The following is a 19337-nucleotide window of genomic DNA, read 5'->3' as shown; positions in this document are numbered from 1 at the left end:
AAGTAAACCTTTCATTATTAGCTAACAATTTAGATATTACTTTGTAGAGTGTGTTACAAATACCAATTGATCTAAAATCAGAAGCATATTTTGGTTCTTTGCATTTAGGAATTAAGAACATAAAAGTTTTGTTTAGTTCAGGGTTTAATTTTTATGTTACCTAAAGATCCTTAATTAAGCCCATAAGTTGATCACCAATCAAGGGCCAATTGTGTTTGAAAAAAGACATCGGGAAACCATTAGGTCTCGGCGATTTATTTAGTTTCATATTTATTATCACCCCCAAATTTCCTCGTGAGGTGGGTAAAGCCATTAAAGTCTAATTATCGTCCTCTGGCACAGTTGGCATTGCCTTAAAAAGATTTTTAAAGAAAGTAGTTATGCAGTCTTGATGCGGTCTCATGACATCCAAATGTTGGGTTGAATGCATGAGACAATTGCAGTAAACGTTGAGCTAAATATTTTGAAGTGGGACAGCCTTTAAGCAGGGTAGTTCCTGGAAAAAATTTGCCCCGAAATGGACTGACCTTTTTTTTGCCCCTATAATTTTTTATTTTATTTTTAGCAATTCAACTAATAGAAAATCTTCAATTGTTTCCGATATTAATCTATCAGAAAGAGTTTAATTAATTCACACAATCACACCTGGCCTCCATCAAGGTCAACACCAAATTCTAGAAATTAAACATTGACATCATCATAATTACTAGGAATTAGAGAAACCCACCAATTATCAAGAGATTAATCCACATTACTGCCTACTGATGGTGACCATTCGGAGATTAGTATACGCTGTGGGGGAAGAAAAAAGAGGAGGCTGGAGCCTGAAGAGGTGAAGCTTAAACACGTTTCTCTCAGAGTTGAAGTGTTTACATATTTCCTTTTCAACCCTACGAATTTATGTAACTAATAATCCAGTCCATCTTTTTCTTTGTTAATGAAAACACCCATATCAAACATGGCTTTTTTGTTGCCCCTGGGCTTTTGTTGCGTGCAAGTAGGGCTTTCCTTGCTTGCCTATCAGGCCCGGCTCTGCTTTAAGTCATCTCTCACGGCCCCTAGGTGCGGGAAAGCCTCACTACAACACTGACAGCTAATAATATACTACTTTCGTTTCTGGAAAAATGTTACTTTCACTTTTTCAGTTTGACCTATTTTTAGACTAAAATGAAAAAGTGAAAATAATACTTTTCCAAAAAATCTACTGCGTCCACGATATTGAGTAGAGCGACCCGGTGAGCTAGACGGAGAGTTCGGTATCACTTAACTCCGGTAATTATTTAGATAATCATGCATGCTTTATATTTAAGTTGAGATTTTATTTTTCTATGGCTGTCTATCATCTCCCGGTGTAAATTTTTTGGTGCAGTGGCAGTCAAATCCTCTGCAGATGAATAAATAAAAAATCTAACTAGTGGTACTTAAAGTACACCAAACATCCGAATCTTGGAGTAATCGAGTATTATTAAAAATCCTCTTAATCATTTCTTTAATCTCCACCATAATATAGAGTAAGAAAAAGCAACTCCCCGTATTTTAGTTACTTAGATGAAAATATTTTCAATACTCCCGCAATCATCAATTGTGACGCACCAATTTATCACTACCCTCCATTCAATCCAAACAAAACAAAAATTTCTAAATTTAAGATCTTGATTGAATCACCAAGCATATTCTTTCTCAAAACTCAAAATCCAAAATCAACCCATCCATAAACTTCCAAATCCAATTACCTACCTCCAAGTGTTATGTGTACTTCACAGAATCACAAAGACATGTCTGTCAAGTGGCAAAACCCCCAACCTCATCTCACAGTCTGATTGATTCTGTGGGTTTATGACACGTGGCAGACATGAGGCTTCAAGGACTTCATCAGTAACCAAACTCCAAGAAGTACTGAATCCAGCGAAACAAAACAATGACAATAGGGAGAGCGAGTGAGAGATAGGCTCACCCAGATTGAGCCAATGAAATCCTTTCCCTCTATCTCATTTCGATTTCATTAATTCCCTTCTCTTTCACTCATTTCTTATCTCTCTCAGACTTTCACAACCAAAACCAGACCTTGCATCCTCTTCCTCTCTAGCCTGCAACTCTGCAAGTTCATCTCTCAGTCTGTTGTTCTATCTAGCAACAGCAATGGCAACCACTTCACTTCAATCTCTCCACCACCATTCTCTTCTCAGGCAAAACCATCACCATTATTCAGATAATACCCATTCATCTTCTTCTTCACTGCAGTTTTCGCTTTTCCTCAAACCGATCACCACTGCTAATACAACCATATCTCTTTCTTACAAACTATCTCCTACACATTTCACTGTTTTTTCAACCACTTCATCTTCCCCTGCCACAACTGCAGACCAAACTACAGACCCACCGACGACAACCTCGGGGAATCCGGTATTTGAGCTTCTGGAAAAGCATCTAGCTGAACAGAACTTTCGTCAGGCAGATGAAGAAACCCGCCGTCTGATTATTGTATTGGCTGGTGAACAAGCTGAGAAGCGTGGGTATGTGTTTTTCTCGGAAGTTCAGTTTATTCCGGTAGAGGATCTTTTGACAATGGATAAGCTGTGGAGGCAGTATAGTGATGAGAAATTTGGGTACAGTGTTCAGAAGAAAATATGGCAAAAACAAGATGAGGATTTCAGTAATTTTTTCAGGAAAGTTGGGTGGATGAAAAAGCTTGATACTGAGATAGAACAGTATAATTATAGAGCATTTCCTATGGAATTCATATGGGAGTTGAATGATGACACACCTGCAGGTCACCTGCCATTAACGAATGCTTTACGAGGAACTCAGCTACTTAAATACATCTTCAATCATCCAGCTTTTGAAACTGCAGATGGTGAAATGAGCGACGGAGAAGAACAAAGCGGAGAATCTGACAGAATTATTTCCAAACCATTTAGCAAGAAACTGTTCAGCACAGATTATTCATTTTAAATTGATAGTTGGTTTAGAGTTTTATGTGAATTATAAATTATGCTTAATCTATAATTTAGTTTTCTTCTACTCTAGATTCTGTTTCGCAACTTTTTCTTTCCTTGACTGATCTGAAAGGCTTGTGTTTAGAGAGCAAAAGAACTGTGGATAAGTTATCAATGTTGTAATATAGTTCAATACACTTGAGGAGAAAGGGTAAGTAAACATGGGATCTGTATTTTCACTTGATTTTGGATTTTTCAAAGTTATATAATGAAATGATTGAATTACAATGTGGTGGATTGTTTACAATGGGAAAATTTCCTTCTATTTCTACAACAATTATGCAAACTTAAATAATATTTACTGAAAGAATACATAAAACCTTGTGGCGTTATGTGTGCGGAGTGCTTAGTGACTGACCGTTTTTGTGCCAGTGAGTGACCAAATACGAAGCTGTTTCATTGGATTGGTCAAACTGCAGCTGGCTGATCAATGAGATGGCCTTTCTAGCTTCCCTATAGAGGTTCCTGAACATCAACGGGTAAAAGTTTGAGAAACAACGGTTACTAATGATATATCTCTTTCATTCAACAGCAAGTGAAGGACCAGTTGTTAACTGGCAATATAGAATATTCTGAAGAATTTGTGGACTAAATAGAAAGGATTCTTAACTTTAAAAACAAAATCTTACCGATCAATGTCGATGAATTATGCACAGGGGAAAGCCTCCTCAAGCACAAGGGCAAAGTCTCCTCGTATGTCGATGTGAACCATCACAAGAAAGCATGCTTTGAGTTCTAGTGAATAGACACGCTCCTGGATTCTGTACACCAAGATAACTCATAGTTGGTACCGCGATAATTCATGGAAAAATAAGTGGTGCAGCAGTGCTACTCGCACAAGTTCTTTAGCGTAGTGTTGGAATGAGAACAGATGAAAAATTCTACTTCTGAGCACAATCCAGAGATATATTTCGATGGGATGGGCTGCACTTTAGCTTCCATGTGCATGTCAGACGACCTCAAGTTCCTTATGATGAAATTATCTGACAGCCATATGGTTTCACTTAGGAGCATAGTGCAACCCTGTCCCAATTTCCTTTTCTTGATAAACAGATTGCAAATCCTATAAGATACCCTTCACTTCCATATTAAGAGCTAAGAGCAACAAATCTTACTGAAGCTGTTTTTTTTTTCTAATGAAATGTTGTTTGTCGAGAACTTTCCATTTTTGAAGCGATGCTTGATACAATGATAATACAAACGAGAATGGAGGACAAATTTTACCAAATGTCTAGGGGCGTCCTCTGCTACTTCTGCAGGTTGATCTGATCCCATGCTAGCCAAGCAAGATCCCTTGCACTTCATATATTTCTGGATGCTGTTTAGTAGAGAGTAAAACAAGAACATCAAAAGAGTAGAAAATTAGGGGAATAGGAAATGTATTTAATGTAACTGGAGGAGAAACTGAAGTGCTAAGTATGGTTTATAATAAATTTCAATCCAAAATTTTTTCCGAGAAAGATGTTTGTTAGAAAAGTAATGTGCACAAAATTTATAAACCTTACATTTCACATTTATTCAGCACCAAGAGCTTGCTCGGAACACATGATAGCCCCTTTGACTTGCAGACAGAATTGCAGGTCTCCCCTTGCCTGTAATGCATGTCATACACATGTCAAATATATAACAGAAAAAGCAGATAATCCTCATATCATAGATATTCCAACCGCAAAAATTAAACGACTACAAGAATCCTTACCTTCCGATGACAACGTTGATTCCGTTTAACCTTGCTTCCGAATGACCGTCCAAAGTCCCTAGAAATGATGACAAGAAATCCCCAAAGCTGTATGAGTTACTTCAAATCGGGCAGATGGAGGTATAGAGTTGGGCGGGAAAGTGAGAGAGACATGAAGAGATCATGTGTTGACTCACCAGAAGAATTTGAACGCAGAGAAAAGCAGTGATGGAAATCACTAACATAAGCATTCTCGTGAACCTGACAATTCAGCATTTATCATCATATAGCAGTTTTTACATGTGAAATGTTGACCAAACAACAAATATTTTCATTTTGCAGGATCAGGGCCTCGACAAAGCAATTTTTTTTTTCTTCCAACAGTCACAGGATTATGCCATTGCCAACATCAAGAACTTTAAAAGAACAATTAGATTACGTAAATAATAAATTTAAATACTTGATTGGTGAAATTCATGCTACAAGCCTACAACTACTGTATAGTAGGCAGGCATTATCATATGCATCCAAACACAAATTATGAGTGTCTGAGATTTATAAATCAAGCTAATCCTAGTCTTCTAATATCCTGTAAATCAAGATTTCAATCTGCCAAATACATTTCATAAGTCACAGGGAACTGAACTGTGGTGGGTGAGGTTCAATCTAAGCATCTTACTAGTGAAAGCCCATGTTAAGTAACACGACCATATCTAAGTTATAAGCTCTAACTAGAAAGAATAAAACTGTTACTTGCATATATAACAACATTGCTATAATTTTCTGTTTCCTAGTTGGAGGACATTAGAAGGCTCATCGAAAAAGGACCTATGAAATGATTACGAACCACGCTTTCAGAGCTATGCCGACACCTCCCAGCACAGAAGTCAAACACACTTGCATACGTCCCTGCAAAAGAGAATATATACCATCAAAACTTTATTTGGTAAAAGTTCACACAAATAAGGTTGCACACCCTGGCATATGTATCCCTAATGGTAAAAGAATGCAGAATGTCAAGTGTATTACTCCAAGCTTCACAAATGCAAATGAAAACAATCACCTGCAGAAACTGGCTTAGCTATCTTTACTTGCAGCGCCAGCTCTTGTTGTGTCTGCAAATAAACAACCGAACATGGTAAATGGTTTCTCACATTACACCTATACAAAAATTCCAAATGATATCGTATTCAGAAAAAAGTACCCGAGCAGGATTTAAACAACACGAAACACAATACTCATATGTATTGCAGCACTGCGAGACAATATTGCATCCTCTGAAAACAAGAGAACAACAAATTATTCAAAACTTTTCCTACAAAATGCGTATTCAAATTATAGAGTTTATAAACTTGGGGTATACAAGAAAAACTCACTGACAAGAGTATTTCTCTCCTGATCCAGGGCAACAACGAGACCACTGATCTACCGATAATGCGTCACATACATGGCCTACAATACAATGTTATATTCCAATCAAAGCTCTATAGAATCCCCAAAAGTTAGCATTTTTATCAATAGTGCAAAGGAACCATTAAACTGGGTGTATTTTTCAATACCATTATCATCTGAAAGCAAATATCTTCCTTGAACTGTATTTCTGCAAATTTTCCTCTCTGGAAGCCCTATATCACTCCTACAACACCATAATTGAAAGACCCACTCACATTAAGATCAAAGTAAGCTGAAATTGATTAACCCACACTAACAAAAATCCAAACTTTTTGTGTGTGGGAAGTGAATTCATAATGTAAATTTGATCTATCAATACAAAATCAGTAATATTTAAACCCTAAAATATTTACCTGATTGCTCTGGCTGGGAAGTGGAAGCAATGTAAGAAAACAAAGATAATTTGAAGAAAATTCCAACAAAATCTCATCTTTTTCTTATTATCAGGAGGACAGGGGAAAAAATAAAATTAAGGCATAAATTTATAAATCTGAGCAATTTATTTTTGAGGTAGGCGAGAAAATAATTATAAACACGTGGCAGAAGCATGAGCAGTTAATATTTACAGCCCAAAATAGATTAAGGGGTGTCTCAGTCTCAATAAAATCCTTCGCTTTGAGAGTTGTTTACAGAGAGAGTAAAACAGTTTCAGAGAACACCCAAAACAAGCCAAAACCCTAAAACTCTCCATTAGAAGAAGGGGGTTGAGATTTTCAGCCTTTTTAGATTATGGGTTGGAAAGCAGCTCAAAAGCTTGTACAAAACTGGAGGATTCTCAGGGGAGATAATGTATATAACCTATAATTAAATCATAATTTTTTAAAGTGTTTTTATTTCATTTCTTGAATCTTTTGGTTTGATTGATTTTTTTTTTTTTTTTTTTGATTGGGGGTTCTGTTGTTCTAGGTAATGATAATCAGGGGCAAGGATAAAGGAGAGACTGGTGTTATTAAGCGTGTTGTTCGTACTCAGAATCGTGTTATTGTTGAAGGCAAAAATCTTGTAAGTACTTTTTTAATTATCTAATTTGATTGATTGATGCTTATGTTGCTTCGTTGTTAAATAATTTGGTGGTAGTGAAGAATTGAGTTTTAGGATATGAGATTGAATTTCATAGTCAGTGTAAAATGATTTCCTTTAGGGGCTGCGGGGTTGGATCGAATCTAATATGCTTCATCGGATCAGGAAATAGAGTTAGGGTTGTGTCATATAATGAAAACCAATGGTTTGCTGAATTTTAACATTGCTTGCAAAAATTCATTTTGTACTAAACCTTATTTTTTACATTGTGGAGATTTATCAAATGTGTAAAGGTTTCGATCCCGTATGCTAGTACTTGTTGTGGATATATAAACTCCTGTTAACTGAATATCATCCCTTTCGAATTTGGTTTAGTACTTGTACTTTGTTATTTGGAGTTACTGCTGAACTGTTATTTATGGATGCCCTTGTTGAAAGATGCGGTAACTAAGAATGTAGCTTGGATAGTATGCTAAACCAGGATTTTAGTCATCAAACTCCGAAAGCCATGAGATAACTCTGACTGCAATGACAATAACAATGTCGATTTCTATTCACCTGTTTCCACAACATGTTAGAAAGAATATACCTGAATGACGCATCAAACTCACCGATTTTATGCTTATGTTGCTTCAATGTAAAACGTGATTCCTCTAGAGCTTGACTCAGTTTTTACTTACTTTATTAGATTAAGAAATAGGTGGAGTTAGGGTTCTGTCTTATGATAGAAACCAATGACTTGCTGAATTTTACATTTCTGGAAAAATTTCATCCTTTACTAAACATTAGACTTCCACATTGTGGAGATTTACGTGTGATTGAGTGTGAAAAGGTTTGATCCCTTATGATAGTACTTGTTGTTGATGTGGATGCATAAACTCTTGTGTAACTAAACATCAAATATCTGTTTTGAATTTGGTTTAGTACACATGCCTTTTTATTTCTAATTACTGCTCAACTGTTATTTATTGATGCCCCAGTTGGAATTATGCGGTAACTAAGATTGTAGCTTGGATTGTTTAGTAAGCTAAACCAGGATTTTTGTCATCCAACTCCGAAAACCATGAGATAACTCTGACTGCAATGGCAACAACAACGTTGTTGAATCGATTTCTCATTCACCGATTTCCACAATATGTAAGAATGTACCTTTAGTGTCAGTTGATGTGAATGCGTCATACTCACCAATTTCATGCTCATGTGGCTTTAGTCTAATGTAAAATAATTTAGTAGCAGTGAAGAATTTCAACTTTAGGATATGAGAATGAATTTCATAATTGTGTAAAATGTGAAAAAGTGGAACTATCACTTTTCCTAAAACGAAGGTAGTATCAGTTTCGGGTCTGTGTAGTATCTTCATTCGTATAAGGACTTACTGCTCAGCTGTAATTTATCCGTGCCCTAGTTGAAACGATGTGGTAACTAAGAGTGTAGCTTGGATTGTTTAGTAAGCTAAACCAGGATTTTGACATCAAACTTCGAAATCCTTAAGATAACTCTTACTGCAATGACATTGTTGTATCGGTCTCTATTCACCAACTTCCACAATATGTGAGAATATACATTTGATGGCAGTTAATGAGGATGCATGACATATTGGTTAATCTTGTTTCTTCAAGGCTTTAATTACGTCAAAGTTCACACATATTGGACTGAAGGCTATGTCATTGGCCCTTAAAATTCTTTCAATGCAATATCCATTTCAGCCATAATGTCTCATATTCTGAGTCAAACATTAAATATCCCTGCATATCACCATTTTGTTTTCGTTAGCCATGGGTACTCCCAAACATATTTGATGATCTTGCTTTAAATTGAGCATGATATTCGATTGCGCAGAAGTGTGACTTTGTTTTGAAAAGATGAATACTGAATGTTGTATCAATCTTACAGGTAAAGAAACATATCAAACAAGGACAAGGTCACGAGGGAGGAATTTTTACTGTTGAAGCCCCTCTTCATGTTTCGAATGTTCAAGTTGTTGACCCCGTCACAGGGTACAAATATTTTGTTATTACAGAGCATTTATGTCGATTTCTTTCTCGCAATGACACTGGAATTTCCTGCTCTACAAATTTATCCTGTATCTGCTAGTTTACCTAAGTTCTAGGTTGTGTTTACTTTATGCAGGAACCCTTGTAAAGTTGGAATCAAATATTTAGAAGATGGCACAAAAGTAAGAGTTTCTAGAGGAATCGGAGCCTCTGGATCCATCATTCCTCGTCCCGAGATTTTAAAAATTAGGACCACGCCAAGACCCACAATCGGTATTTATCTCTGTTAAGCCTTGTCATTCTCATAAACTCATATTTTATGTTATTCTACTAGAGAAAGCATGCCTGTTAATCTGTTATCGTGTAGTATTTCTCGCTTTCTTTTACTTTCTTTCATAGACGGTTTGACCTGTTTAATGTCTTTCTTTTCTCCAAGGGCATGTCTCGACTATACTTAGTTTCTGTTACTCCGTTTCATGTTAAGATTTGGCTCAAGCATAACCTGATGGATGCTTTGGTTTGTATTTATGTTGCAGCTGGTCCCAAAGATACCCCATTGGAGCTAGTGACAAAAAAAACCTACGACTCTGCCACTGGGAAGGGAATGCCTTCACTCTAACAATCTTTTGTTTTAATTTATCAGCGAGAGATCGTAAAATGAGTTAGAAATTAGAACAAACTGGCATATAGATTTGGTTCATTATCATAAATGTTGGTTTAGTTCTTGTTTGTCAGAAGTTCTGGAAGAGCTGTTTCTGACGCCACAACTATTAGTTGTCACAAGTTCTGGAAATGACAGTTTTTGAAATACCTGGTGCAATCTATTTTCTTTGCCAGTTTCATGACATTTGTATTCTTATTTCAGATTTTACCAAGCTACTCTCATACGCTTTTTTCTTGATCTTGAGCCCCAAAAATCCACCTCTATGCTCAAAAGCAAGTCATTTTAGTATCAATGTCTGAGCACACGACCGGACGGCAAAAAAATCAAGTTTTTTTTCTTCCTTTTTCTGGGCAAAGGATGTCAACTAAAAGTACAATCTTTGTCAAAAGTAGGTTTATTCCAAAATCTGAACGGTCTAGATAAAAGCTGAGAACGCCGTTTAAAGGAAAAAAAAAAATTCTAAGAGTAAAACCCTCGATATAAAATCCCACCACTTCATCATCATCATCACTCCCCAAAAACCCCACTGTTAAAAAGGTGGAAAAGAGTCTGCTTCTACTCCCACCACACATAACCTAAACCCCTACGATTTTTCATTCTTTCCAGAGCGCCTCCGGCAATCTCTTTCACAAAGAAGATAAGAAGAAAAAGGTACCAACTTTTAATGGTGTTTCAATGTTTTTTTTCTGTAATGAAAAAAACCCTTTTGTTCTATTGATTTTATTTGATTAACTAAATTCTGGGTTTGATTTCACTTTTAAGGAATGTTGGGTTTTGCTGCCACCGCCGGTAACTCTGTCAACACCGCTTTTACTAACGGAGTCTGTACTCTTCAGTTCATCAAGTCTCGCAGAGCCGCCTACTCTCCTCAAAAGGTAAATTTCAATTACTTTGTAGGTGGCAAAATAAAGTGATTTTCTTGTTGGAAATAGTACTTATTTTTATGTCTTTTACTAAGTTTGGGTTGTAATTCTTGGTTCAATTGGATTTTCAGGCATCAATTTTGTATCGGATTCCGTCAGTGTTTTGTCATAATAAGGTTAGTTTAGTGAAGGCAATGTCTGCTGCAGTGGAAGCATCTCCAGCAACAACTTCATTGAAAGGTTGTTTTTACTAGTTTCTCTTGAAATTCGATTGGTATGGAGAAGTTTGTTTTGATTTTTTTTTTACGAAATCTAATCAAATTTTAAATGTCAATATCTATTCATTTTTGTGGCTCTAGGCAACAAGCAAGCGTTGATATCGGTGTCAGACAAGCAGGATCTTTCTTTACTTGCCAATGGACTTCAGGAATTAGGGTGAGTATTAGTTTCCCTTCGTTAATTGTTGTTGTTCTTTTATTGACTCTTTGAAGTTTGTGCCGTGCATAATAAACTGGGTTAAGCAATCCGGTGCGTCTCTAAGAATTATGCATTTCTGATGACTCTTGACAACAATTTAGCATCTAGCTGATTTTTCAGTTTCTAATTGTTTACTTTTACACTAGCTGCTACACTATTGGATGTCAATTTGAGTATGCTTCTCGATACATGTAGGTATACAATTGTTTCAACTGGTGGAACAGCGACTGCTTTAGAGAAAGCTGGAGTTTCAGTAACCAAAGTAGAACAAGTTACTAATTTTCCTGAAATGGTAAGACTCGGGCTTCCTTTTTACCTCTTAGCATTTTGGTGGTGGATTATTTTGCAATTGTATAGATAAACACAACTCACAAGCCAGAATAGATGCTATTGCTAACAGCCGATCTGAACCCAATTTTTAAAGATTTCTGTAAGAGTTGGGAAGCTATTAAAAATAATTTCTGAAGTTTATAGGAAATTGCCACTACGCAGAACCTTTTTATATTTGGAGTGATAAACTCAATAGCTGATGCATCTTCTTTCTCGTTGCAAAGAAGAAGCAATCCGTTAATGAAGTTTGACATTAAATTTTGTTTGTTTCTGTTTTTACTACAGCTTGATGGCCGTGTGAAAACTTTACATCCCAGCGTTCATGGGGGTATTCTAGCTAGAAGAGACATGCAGAATCACATGGATGCTCTAGATAAGCATGGAATAGGTGAGTTCCTGACATAAAGACAGTTATTGGGAGTCATTTTGGTTGGTCTAAATCATAGTGTTTCATCTAACTGATTATGTTATATGTTTCTGGCAGGGACTTTTGATTTAGTTGTGGTAAATTTGTATCCCTTTTATGAGAAAGTTACTTCAAGCGGTGAAATTACATTTGAAGATGGAATTGAGAACATTGACATTGGTGGCCCTGCCATGATCAGAGCTGCGGCAAAGGTAGGAGCAATATATTACTAATCAATATGGTTTTTATGTGTAAATCTGGTCTTTTTTGGATTCTACATAACTTTTCTGCCGGAGGCATGAAGTAGTTCAAGTATACGTACGCGGAGTGACAGAAAAACTGGTTTTGTAACCTTGGCTCATGATTATTAGATTATGAAGTACGACCATGCATTTATATAGACTATATAATAAGTGTATTGTTTCAGTCATCTTGTTCTAACTTTTAATGTATGGTTCTGAGTATCTCATTTACTTACTTTATTGGTCATGCGTTTTCAACAGAACCACAAGGATGTACTCGTTGTTGTTGATGCCGGAGACTATCCTGAACTCTTGGATTTTTTGAGAGGAAATCAGGCTGATACACATTTTCGTAGGAAGCTCGCTTGGAAGGCTTTTGAGCATGTTGCTTCGTATGATTCTGCAGTATCAGAGTGGCTATGGCAGCAGACAGTAGGAGGTAGAGTTTCATTTTATCTTCCAATTGTTTGTCTGAAAATTAATTGTTAAAGGATTAAGTGGGTTTTAATCTTTTTTTTTACGTGATGCTAGATAAATTTCCTCCCAGCCTTACCAAGAGTCTCTCAGACAAATGTTCTCTTCGGTATGGTGAAAATCCCCACCAGAAAGCTGCATTTTATGTTGATAAGAGTCTTTCTGAGGTTAACGCTGGAGGTATTGCCACTGCAGTCCAGCATCATGGGAAGGTTAGTATGTCGTTTTTTTTTCCTTTCTAGTGGTTTTAACAATTACAGTTAAAAGATTCTTCGATTACTTATAAAAAGGGAATCAGGGATAGTTATGATTTGTCTGTGCTGTTGTACAATTTAAGCTCTCCTGAAGAATGTACTATACATCTTCAGTTGAGGTGCCATAGTCGATAATTTACAATTAAGAAACGATGAAAGTTTAAATGAGCGAAATACACGATACAGGATCATATGTTTTTAAGAATGTGAATGTTTTTTATTTTGCTAGAAATCATAATTCATTTTCTAGCTCCATTGATTTTGACATGATAAGTTGTACATGCCGTTTGAAGATGCACTCAAACGGATTTGCTCAATTTATTTCTCTTGCAGCATCCTTGTTTATTAATTCCAGCCTTCACGAGTCTCAAGCTACAAAACTTAAAATATACTCCTTTTGATGAGTAATTTGTACTGCTTTCTTGCGTAATTTTAAATACATTGTAATTTTAATTTATTTGTGATTGTTCTTTATTACTTTTTGTACAGGAAATGTCATATAATAACTATTTGGATGCGGACGCAGCTTGGAATTGCGTATCAGAATTCCCAAAACCTACTTGTGTGGTTGTGAAGCACACAAATCCGTGTGGTGTAGCATCTCGAGATGACATTCTTGAAGCATATAGGCTAGCCGTGAAAGGAGACCCAGTAAGTGCATTCGGTGGGATAGTTGCATTCAACGTAGAAGTTGGCGAGGTAAGACATCAATGAGGGTTGAAAAAGTGAAGTTCTTCTTGGTAAATGTGCTCGTATATCATATATTAATTCAAATTTTTGTGTGTTAAGACTTTGGCAAAGGAAATCAGAGAATTTAGAAGCCCAACTGATGGTGAAACAAGGATGTTTTATGAGATTGTGGTTGCTCCCAAATATTCTAAGAAAGGTCTTGAGATTCTTCGTGGGAAGTCAAAAACCCTGAGGATTCTTGAAGCAAGTAAGAATGAAAAGGGAAAACTCTCGCTCAGACAAGTTGGTGGGGGTTGGTTAGCACAAGATTCTGACGATTTAACTCCAGAAGACATTGATTTTAAGGCAGTCTCTAAAAAGGCTCCAACAGAGGACAACCTTTCCGATGCGAAATTTGCTTGGTTGTGTTGTAAGCATGTCAAGAGCAATGCTATAGTTATTGCCAAGGTTAGTTTTTCTACTTGTGGAATCAACTGCAGCCCATCGGTATTTGATTAACTGCTTGTTATTTTGGTTTTATAGAGCCGAGTCATTCTAATACTATCGTTCTGTCCTTTACTGTTTATTTTTGTTCAGAACAATTGTATGTTAGGGATGGGCAGTGGGCAACCAAACCGCCTAGAGAGTCTAAGGATAGCTTCAAAAAAATCTGGCGAGGAGATTAAAGGAGCAGCTCTAGCCAGTGATGCTTTCTTCCCCTTCGGTAATGGCTCATTTCAATGAAATATTCTTTGCTGCATAATATACTCTACATAATGTTATTTTGCATGTTTGTGGCACAATGACGTTTGCTAATTTGATCCTGTTTGATGTGGACTAACAAACATGGTCAACTCCATCATCACACCGGATATAAGTCATATAAACAGAATGTTGGGGGTAAAAATGTAACCTGTTAGTATTGTCGTATAATTCACATTTCGAGTCGTATAAAATAGATGTGAAGGTTGTCACTCCAGTTTGTTAACTGCTTAGTAATGTGGTAAACATTTGTTTTCCACAAATCTTTGGCAAAACTGCAGAACCTATGAAGTTGTGGGTATTGTTTATCTGAAAGTAGGCATCACCTAGTTATATTACATGGCTTGTTAATATGTTTGTGATTCTAATTTGGATTTCTACTCTTGCACATGTGATTCAGCTTGGAATGATGCAGTAGAAGAAGCTTGTCAAAGTGGGATTTCAGTTATTGCAGAACCTGGCGGTAGTATGAGAGATCCAGATGCCATTGACTGTTGTGATAAATATGGTGTCTCTCTTCTCTTCACCAATGTTAGGCATTTCAGACACTAGTTTGTTTTACTCTAGGTGTAATGTAGCCGACCCCCATTGGTCAAACAGTTTCCTTAGGTCTGGGATTTCCTTTTCATAGTTCCAAAAGTAGGTTTCTGATTTTAGTTTGAATCCAATGCTACTTGTTTGCATTGCAGAGAATGGAAAGATGAAATGTATAAGAGTTGTTTGAAATTGGTTTTTGAAGCTGCATTGCCTTGAAAAATTTTACATTTTGAAATATAAGGACATTTCAATTTAGGGTCCCAAATTGTAAGGATCTACCTTACATATTAGCACATAAACAACTCAAAATAGAAATTGGATTGGGGAGAACAGAGTAACTAGTAATATACAGGCAAACCAAAGCCAGCAGCAATATCTTACTCAGATACCCAGAGTAATGGGTAAGCCCTTAACAACTCAGGAACTGTAACAACAGGTTCCTGACACAAATGCAGCTAATTCTTGGTCATTGGACTAGACCATCGGGGCTAGAGTCTGCTTGTTTGCATTGCAAAGAATGAAAAAAAAAAATGAAATTTTTTGCTAGGAAAAAAGACTTATATAACTTGAACAGGATTCACAGATGTCTGAAAGAAACGAGGAGGGTCATCCATAACATTAAGATTTCTCTCTACTATGGTTTGCAGATTTTTTCCGCTAAGCCGTTAGAATTTCTAGTTAAGCATTTGAACCTACCAAAATTTAACCTCTTTTAAGAGGAAGAGACAGTCATCTAAAACAGACCCTTACTTTTTATTCAGATAAGAAACGATAGAATGATATCCACTTTTTATTCACACTTTATGCAAACACTCTTCAGCCACATCCAGTTAGTCCGAAGCACAGCCATACTTTCAGCTTCCTCTAGATTGTTGGTAAAACCTGAAATATCCATTAAAACGACACCCACACAGATTTATTAGTATTCTGGTCAAAAGAAGAATCACAGTAAACTAGAATACAGTCTTGTGGAAGAGTACAAGTATTATCAGTATCCCTAGTCAAGTGTTGCTGACCAGAAGGGATATCAACATAAATTAGAGAGTTTAATATCATATCTAGCTGTGGTTTGGGAATGCAACTGTTTATCCTGGAGATAGCCATTTCAGGATCCAATTTTGATTACTAATGTTAGAGTTTATGTCTTCAAGGACATAATGACCAGCAGACCAGACAGATCTGGAAAAAGCACAGTTGAGTATAATGGTTTCAGAATTTCCAGATTTTTTACATACGTCATCCTGGTTATGGTTGAATCTAGCAAATTTATTCCTGGTGTCATGTATGTACATTTCTACAGGAAGAACTGAACTCTAGGAAGTAATGGGGATTACACACAGACTTGACAGTAAGCTCACCAGATTTATTGTCAAAGCTTATCACTACCAAAAAAAAGGGATTCTCATATTGCAGATTTTTTCGACAATTGTTGGTAGTGATCCCCACCTAATCATTTAAAGAAACTTATTTTAAAAACAAAACAAAATAAAAACAGAAGTGAAAAGGACTCAACGAGATACGTCGAAACTACCATGTTATTTCTAACACCCGAGCTCTGTGCTTTTATGAATAGACTCTTTAGATGTTACCATCTAATCATATTGGTTACTCAACTCCTACAACCAAGATGCTTCCATCCACTTAGATTGGTTAGTGGCCATCCTTAATAAGCATAAATTTCTAAGCTCTGGAGTTTATTAATGCAACTAAAAAGTTTCTCCCATACCCCCAAACTTAAATCTAACATTGTCCTCAATGTTCTAAAGATAAAATTAAAAGCATGAAAAAGGAGAAACCGTTACCATTTGAAGCAAAAGAGTTAAGGAAAGATATTACCGTGTTGCATGAGCATGGGTTACCTCCCAAGAAGTGCTAAGTTTAAATTCTTCAGATAGACGTCATGTACCACAAAAATGGCTAATTACCTTTCAAATCATATATCAATAGTTGAAACAATTGTGGGTCAATAAAATCAAATAAAATAACAATTATGAGACAACTGCACCAAATCAGAAAAATGAACAGACAGAGCACACCCTCATCCAAGGTTTCTTGCAAGATAACTGGGTTTTTCTGCGGCGCCACTTGGGATTCATATGAGTGTCTTGAAAAATATATTCATCTGAACAACGGGTACCTAATGAATGGATTTCCTCCTGGACAGTATCAGGAGGATCAGGTTGCGGAGTCGGAAGAGACTAGGGTAATACTTCAGGAACACTAAGCTCAAGTCCCAAGTTAGGGACTTCTAATTGGGATACTTGACCATCACTACCCCCAAACTTAGAATTTTGGGTGTCTCTAGATAGACTAGTCACAATATTCCTAATTTCTAAACCATCAGGTTCCTGAAAAAGGTCAATTGCTTTCTCTAAGTTGTAATCAAGTGGTTCGTCCTCTAAATGAATTTGAGGTATACAAGCTGTAGGACTTATATGTTTCATATCCTCTATGGTCAAACCTAGAGTTTCCTTATTGTCTTGAAGCACGTTCACTGGCCTACTCTCATGATCACTATTCAAATCGGAAGATATAAGAAAAATCTCAGATGGGCCTAAAAATGCATAATTAGGGTCCAACTTAGGAGGATATTTAGGCTCTTCAAAATAAGGGCTTAAGGTAGATTCGGTATCTAGTAATGGTTTGAACCTAGCTTTCCATCTATCGGTATCTAACATAGGAATATAATCCAACAGAGCATTTACTTGTTCAGTGTTGCTATCATCGTCGAAATCCATGCTAAAATGGGATAGACAACTTTCTAATGGATCTTCCAATATGGTGTTTGGTAATGACTCCTGAATTAAGGTTCTTATCATGTTCACCTCTTCAATGCACGTGTCATCTAGCTCAGAATGTAGCTTATTGACATTAAAAATATTCAACTCAGTAGTCATATTACCAAAAGATAGATTCATAATACCATTTCGACAGTTTATGATCGCATTAGACGTAGCTAAAAATGGGCGACCTAAAATCACAGTTATCTGGTTCTCTGGGTCAGGGACAAGTTGGGTATCTAAGACCACAAAATCCACAGGATAAATAAACTTGTCGACCTCAACAAGAACATCTTTTATCACACTACGAGGAATTTTAACAGACGTATCAGCTAACTGCAATGTTATCTTGGTAGAGGTTTCAATTCACCGAGCCCTAGCTTTAAGTACACATGGTATGGGAGTAAGTTCACATTGGCTCCTAAGTCAAGTAAAGCTTTGTCTACCCTGTGTTTTCCTATCGTACAAGCAATGGTAGGGGGACCTGGGTCTTTGTACTTAGGAGTTGTGGGGTTCTGAATGATCGAACTTACGTGACTAGCTAAAAGGGCTTTTTTAGGGACACTAAGCTTTCGCTTTCGCGTACACATATCTTTAAGGAACTTGGCATAAGCCGGCAGTTTCCTAATTGCTTCTAGTAACGGAAGGTTTATTGTAACTTTCTTAAAAACTTCCATTATGTCATTAAAGTTGGATTCACTCTTTGTTGGTACTAATAGATGTGGAAATGGGGCTCTAGGCATAAAATAGGGCCTCTCAGGATCCGAATTGGCATCATCAGGAACTTTATCAGTCTCCTCAGCTATGGTTGGTCCTGAGGGGTGAACTACAGTATGCTCACTATCGGGCATGGTTGCCTGATTGTCTACTACTCTGCCACTCCTAAGGGTTCTAATAGCATTCAATTGATTCGATGGTTTTGCACCTATTTCATGAAATCCTCTAGGATTGGGATTAGTTTGACTAGGGAACCTTCCATTATCTCTCTCTCTTAAGGTCTTAGCTATTTGGCCGACTTGAAGTTCTAACTTAGCAAGGATCTGACCATTAGTTTGAAAGTTCTTCTTGGTTTCCTGCTGAAAACTAATTTGGTTATGTGCCAACATGTCCTGAGTTTTTGCTAACATCTTAATAGATTCCTCTAAGCTAGTCGTTTTATTTTCTAGGCCTGATGAATTCTTAGTGTAACCAAAACCTGGGGGAGCATTAGAATTACTAAACTATCCTTGACTCTAACCCTTAGAACATGAAAGATTCAGATGGTTTCTCCAACCAGGGTTATAAGTTTCTGAATATGGGTCGAACTTCAAAGAGTTATCGAATCTAGTGTTATTGTAAAAAGCATTGGCTTTCTCTTACATATTATGTCCTTCCCAAAAATTCTCCACTCTACCACTAGTGTGACCCATTTCTAAAGCTTCTAACCTTTTCGCTATAGCAGCAATTTTGGCATCTGATTCATATCCTTCTTCTACCCTATTAACGTTTCCTCTGCCTAGAAGAATTATTTTCTGGGGTTCCTTACTACTTTACCATTGTCGGGTCTTTTCGGAAATTTCATTCAAAAATGTCATCGCTGCATCAACTGTTTGGTTTTCAAATCCACCTGCGCACATAGCTTCCACTATTGTTGTAGTAGAATAATCTAAACCCTCATAAAGGATCTGAACTAACCTAACCTTTTCTAAACCATGATGAGGACATTGGGCTAATAGATCATTGAACCTTTCCAAATACAT

The 19337-nt window shown here is 36.7% G+C and overlaps 4 protein-coding genes across 4 annotated transcripts; 3 read left to right on the top strand and 1 right to left on the bottom strand.

Annotated features, from left to right (window-relative positions):
* The first annotated feature begins 2005 nt into the window (after positions 1-2005).
* On the top strand, positions 2006-3224 carry LOC113284120 (tetrapyrrole-binding protein, chloroplastic-like). Its single transcript, XM_026533539.1, has one exon. The coding sequence runs from the start codon at positions 2140-2142 to the stop codon at positions 2950-2952; it is 813 nt and encodes a 270-aa protein (XP_026389324.1). The 5' UTR covers positions 2006-2139; the 3' UTR covers positions 2953-3224.
* Positions 3154-6590, bottom strand: LOC113284119. Its single transcript, XM_026533538.1, has 12 exons — positions 6480-6590; positions 6234-6310; positions 6051-6126; positions 5879-5951; positions 5738-5789; positions 5522-5583; positions 4872-4935; positions 4696-4753; positions 4502-4588; positions 4221-4314; positions 3626-3757; positions 3154-3461 (listed from the first exon to the last, which is right to left on the bottom strand). Exons 1-11 carry the CDS (start codon positions 6554-6556, stop codon positions 3665-3667), a joined length of 813 nt encoding a protein of 270 aa, XP_026389323.1. The 5' UTR covers positions 6557-6590; the 3' UTR covers positions 3154-3461; positions 3626-3664.
* Positions 6591-6753: 163 nt separating this feature from the next.
* Positions 6754-10039, top strand: LOC113284118 (50S ribosomal protein L24-like). The gene is made up of 5 exons (XM_026533537.1): positions 6754-6915; positions 7033-7128; positions 9040-9143; positions 9277-9413; positions 9677-10039. Exons 1-5 carry the CDS (start codon positions 6856-6858, stop codon positions 9757-9759), a joined length of 480 nt encoding a protein of 159 aa, XP_026389322.1. The 5' UTR covers positions 6754-6855; the 3' UTR covers positions 9760-10039.
* Positions 10040-10259: 220 nt separating this feature from the next.
* Positions 10260-15083, top strand: LOC113284117 (bifunctional purine biosynthesis protein PurH-like). Its single transcript, XM_026533536.1, has 13 exons — positions 10260-10455; positions 10567-10679; positions 10799-10907; positions 11027-11102; positions 11340-11436; positions 11760-11862; positions 11959-12092; positions 12384-12561; positions 12654-12808; positions 13340-13549; positions 13640-13987; positions 14117-14243; positions 14682-15083. The coding sequence occupies exons 2-13, from the start codon at positions 10569-10571 to the stop codon at positions 14831-14833; spliced, it is 1800 nt and encodes a 599-aa protein (XP_026389321.1). The 5' UTR covers positions 10260-10455; positions 10567-10568; the 3' UTR covers positions 14834-15083.
* The last annotated feature ends 4254 nt before the right edge of the window (positions 15084-19337 follow it).

The sequence above is a fragment of the Papaver somniferum genome, chromosome 5, assembly GCF_003573695.1.
Source record: "Papaver somniferum cultivar HN1 chromosome 5, ASM357369v1, whole genome shotgun sequence".
Classification (NCBI taxonomy): domain Eukaryota; kingdom Viridiplantae; phylum Streptophyta; class Magnoliopsida; order Ranunculales; family Papaveraceae; genus Papaver; species Papaver somniferum.
The sequence above is the reverse complement of the archived record's forward strand: the minus strand, read 5'-3'. Positions and strand labels throughout refer to the sequence as shown.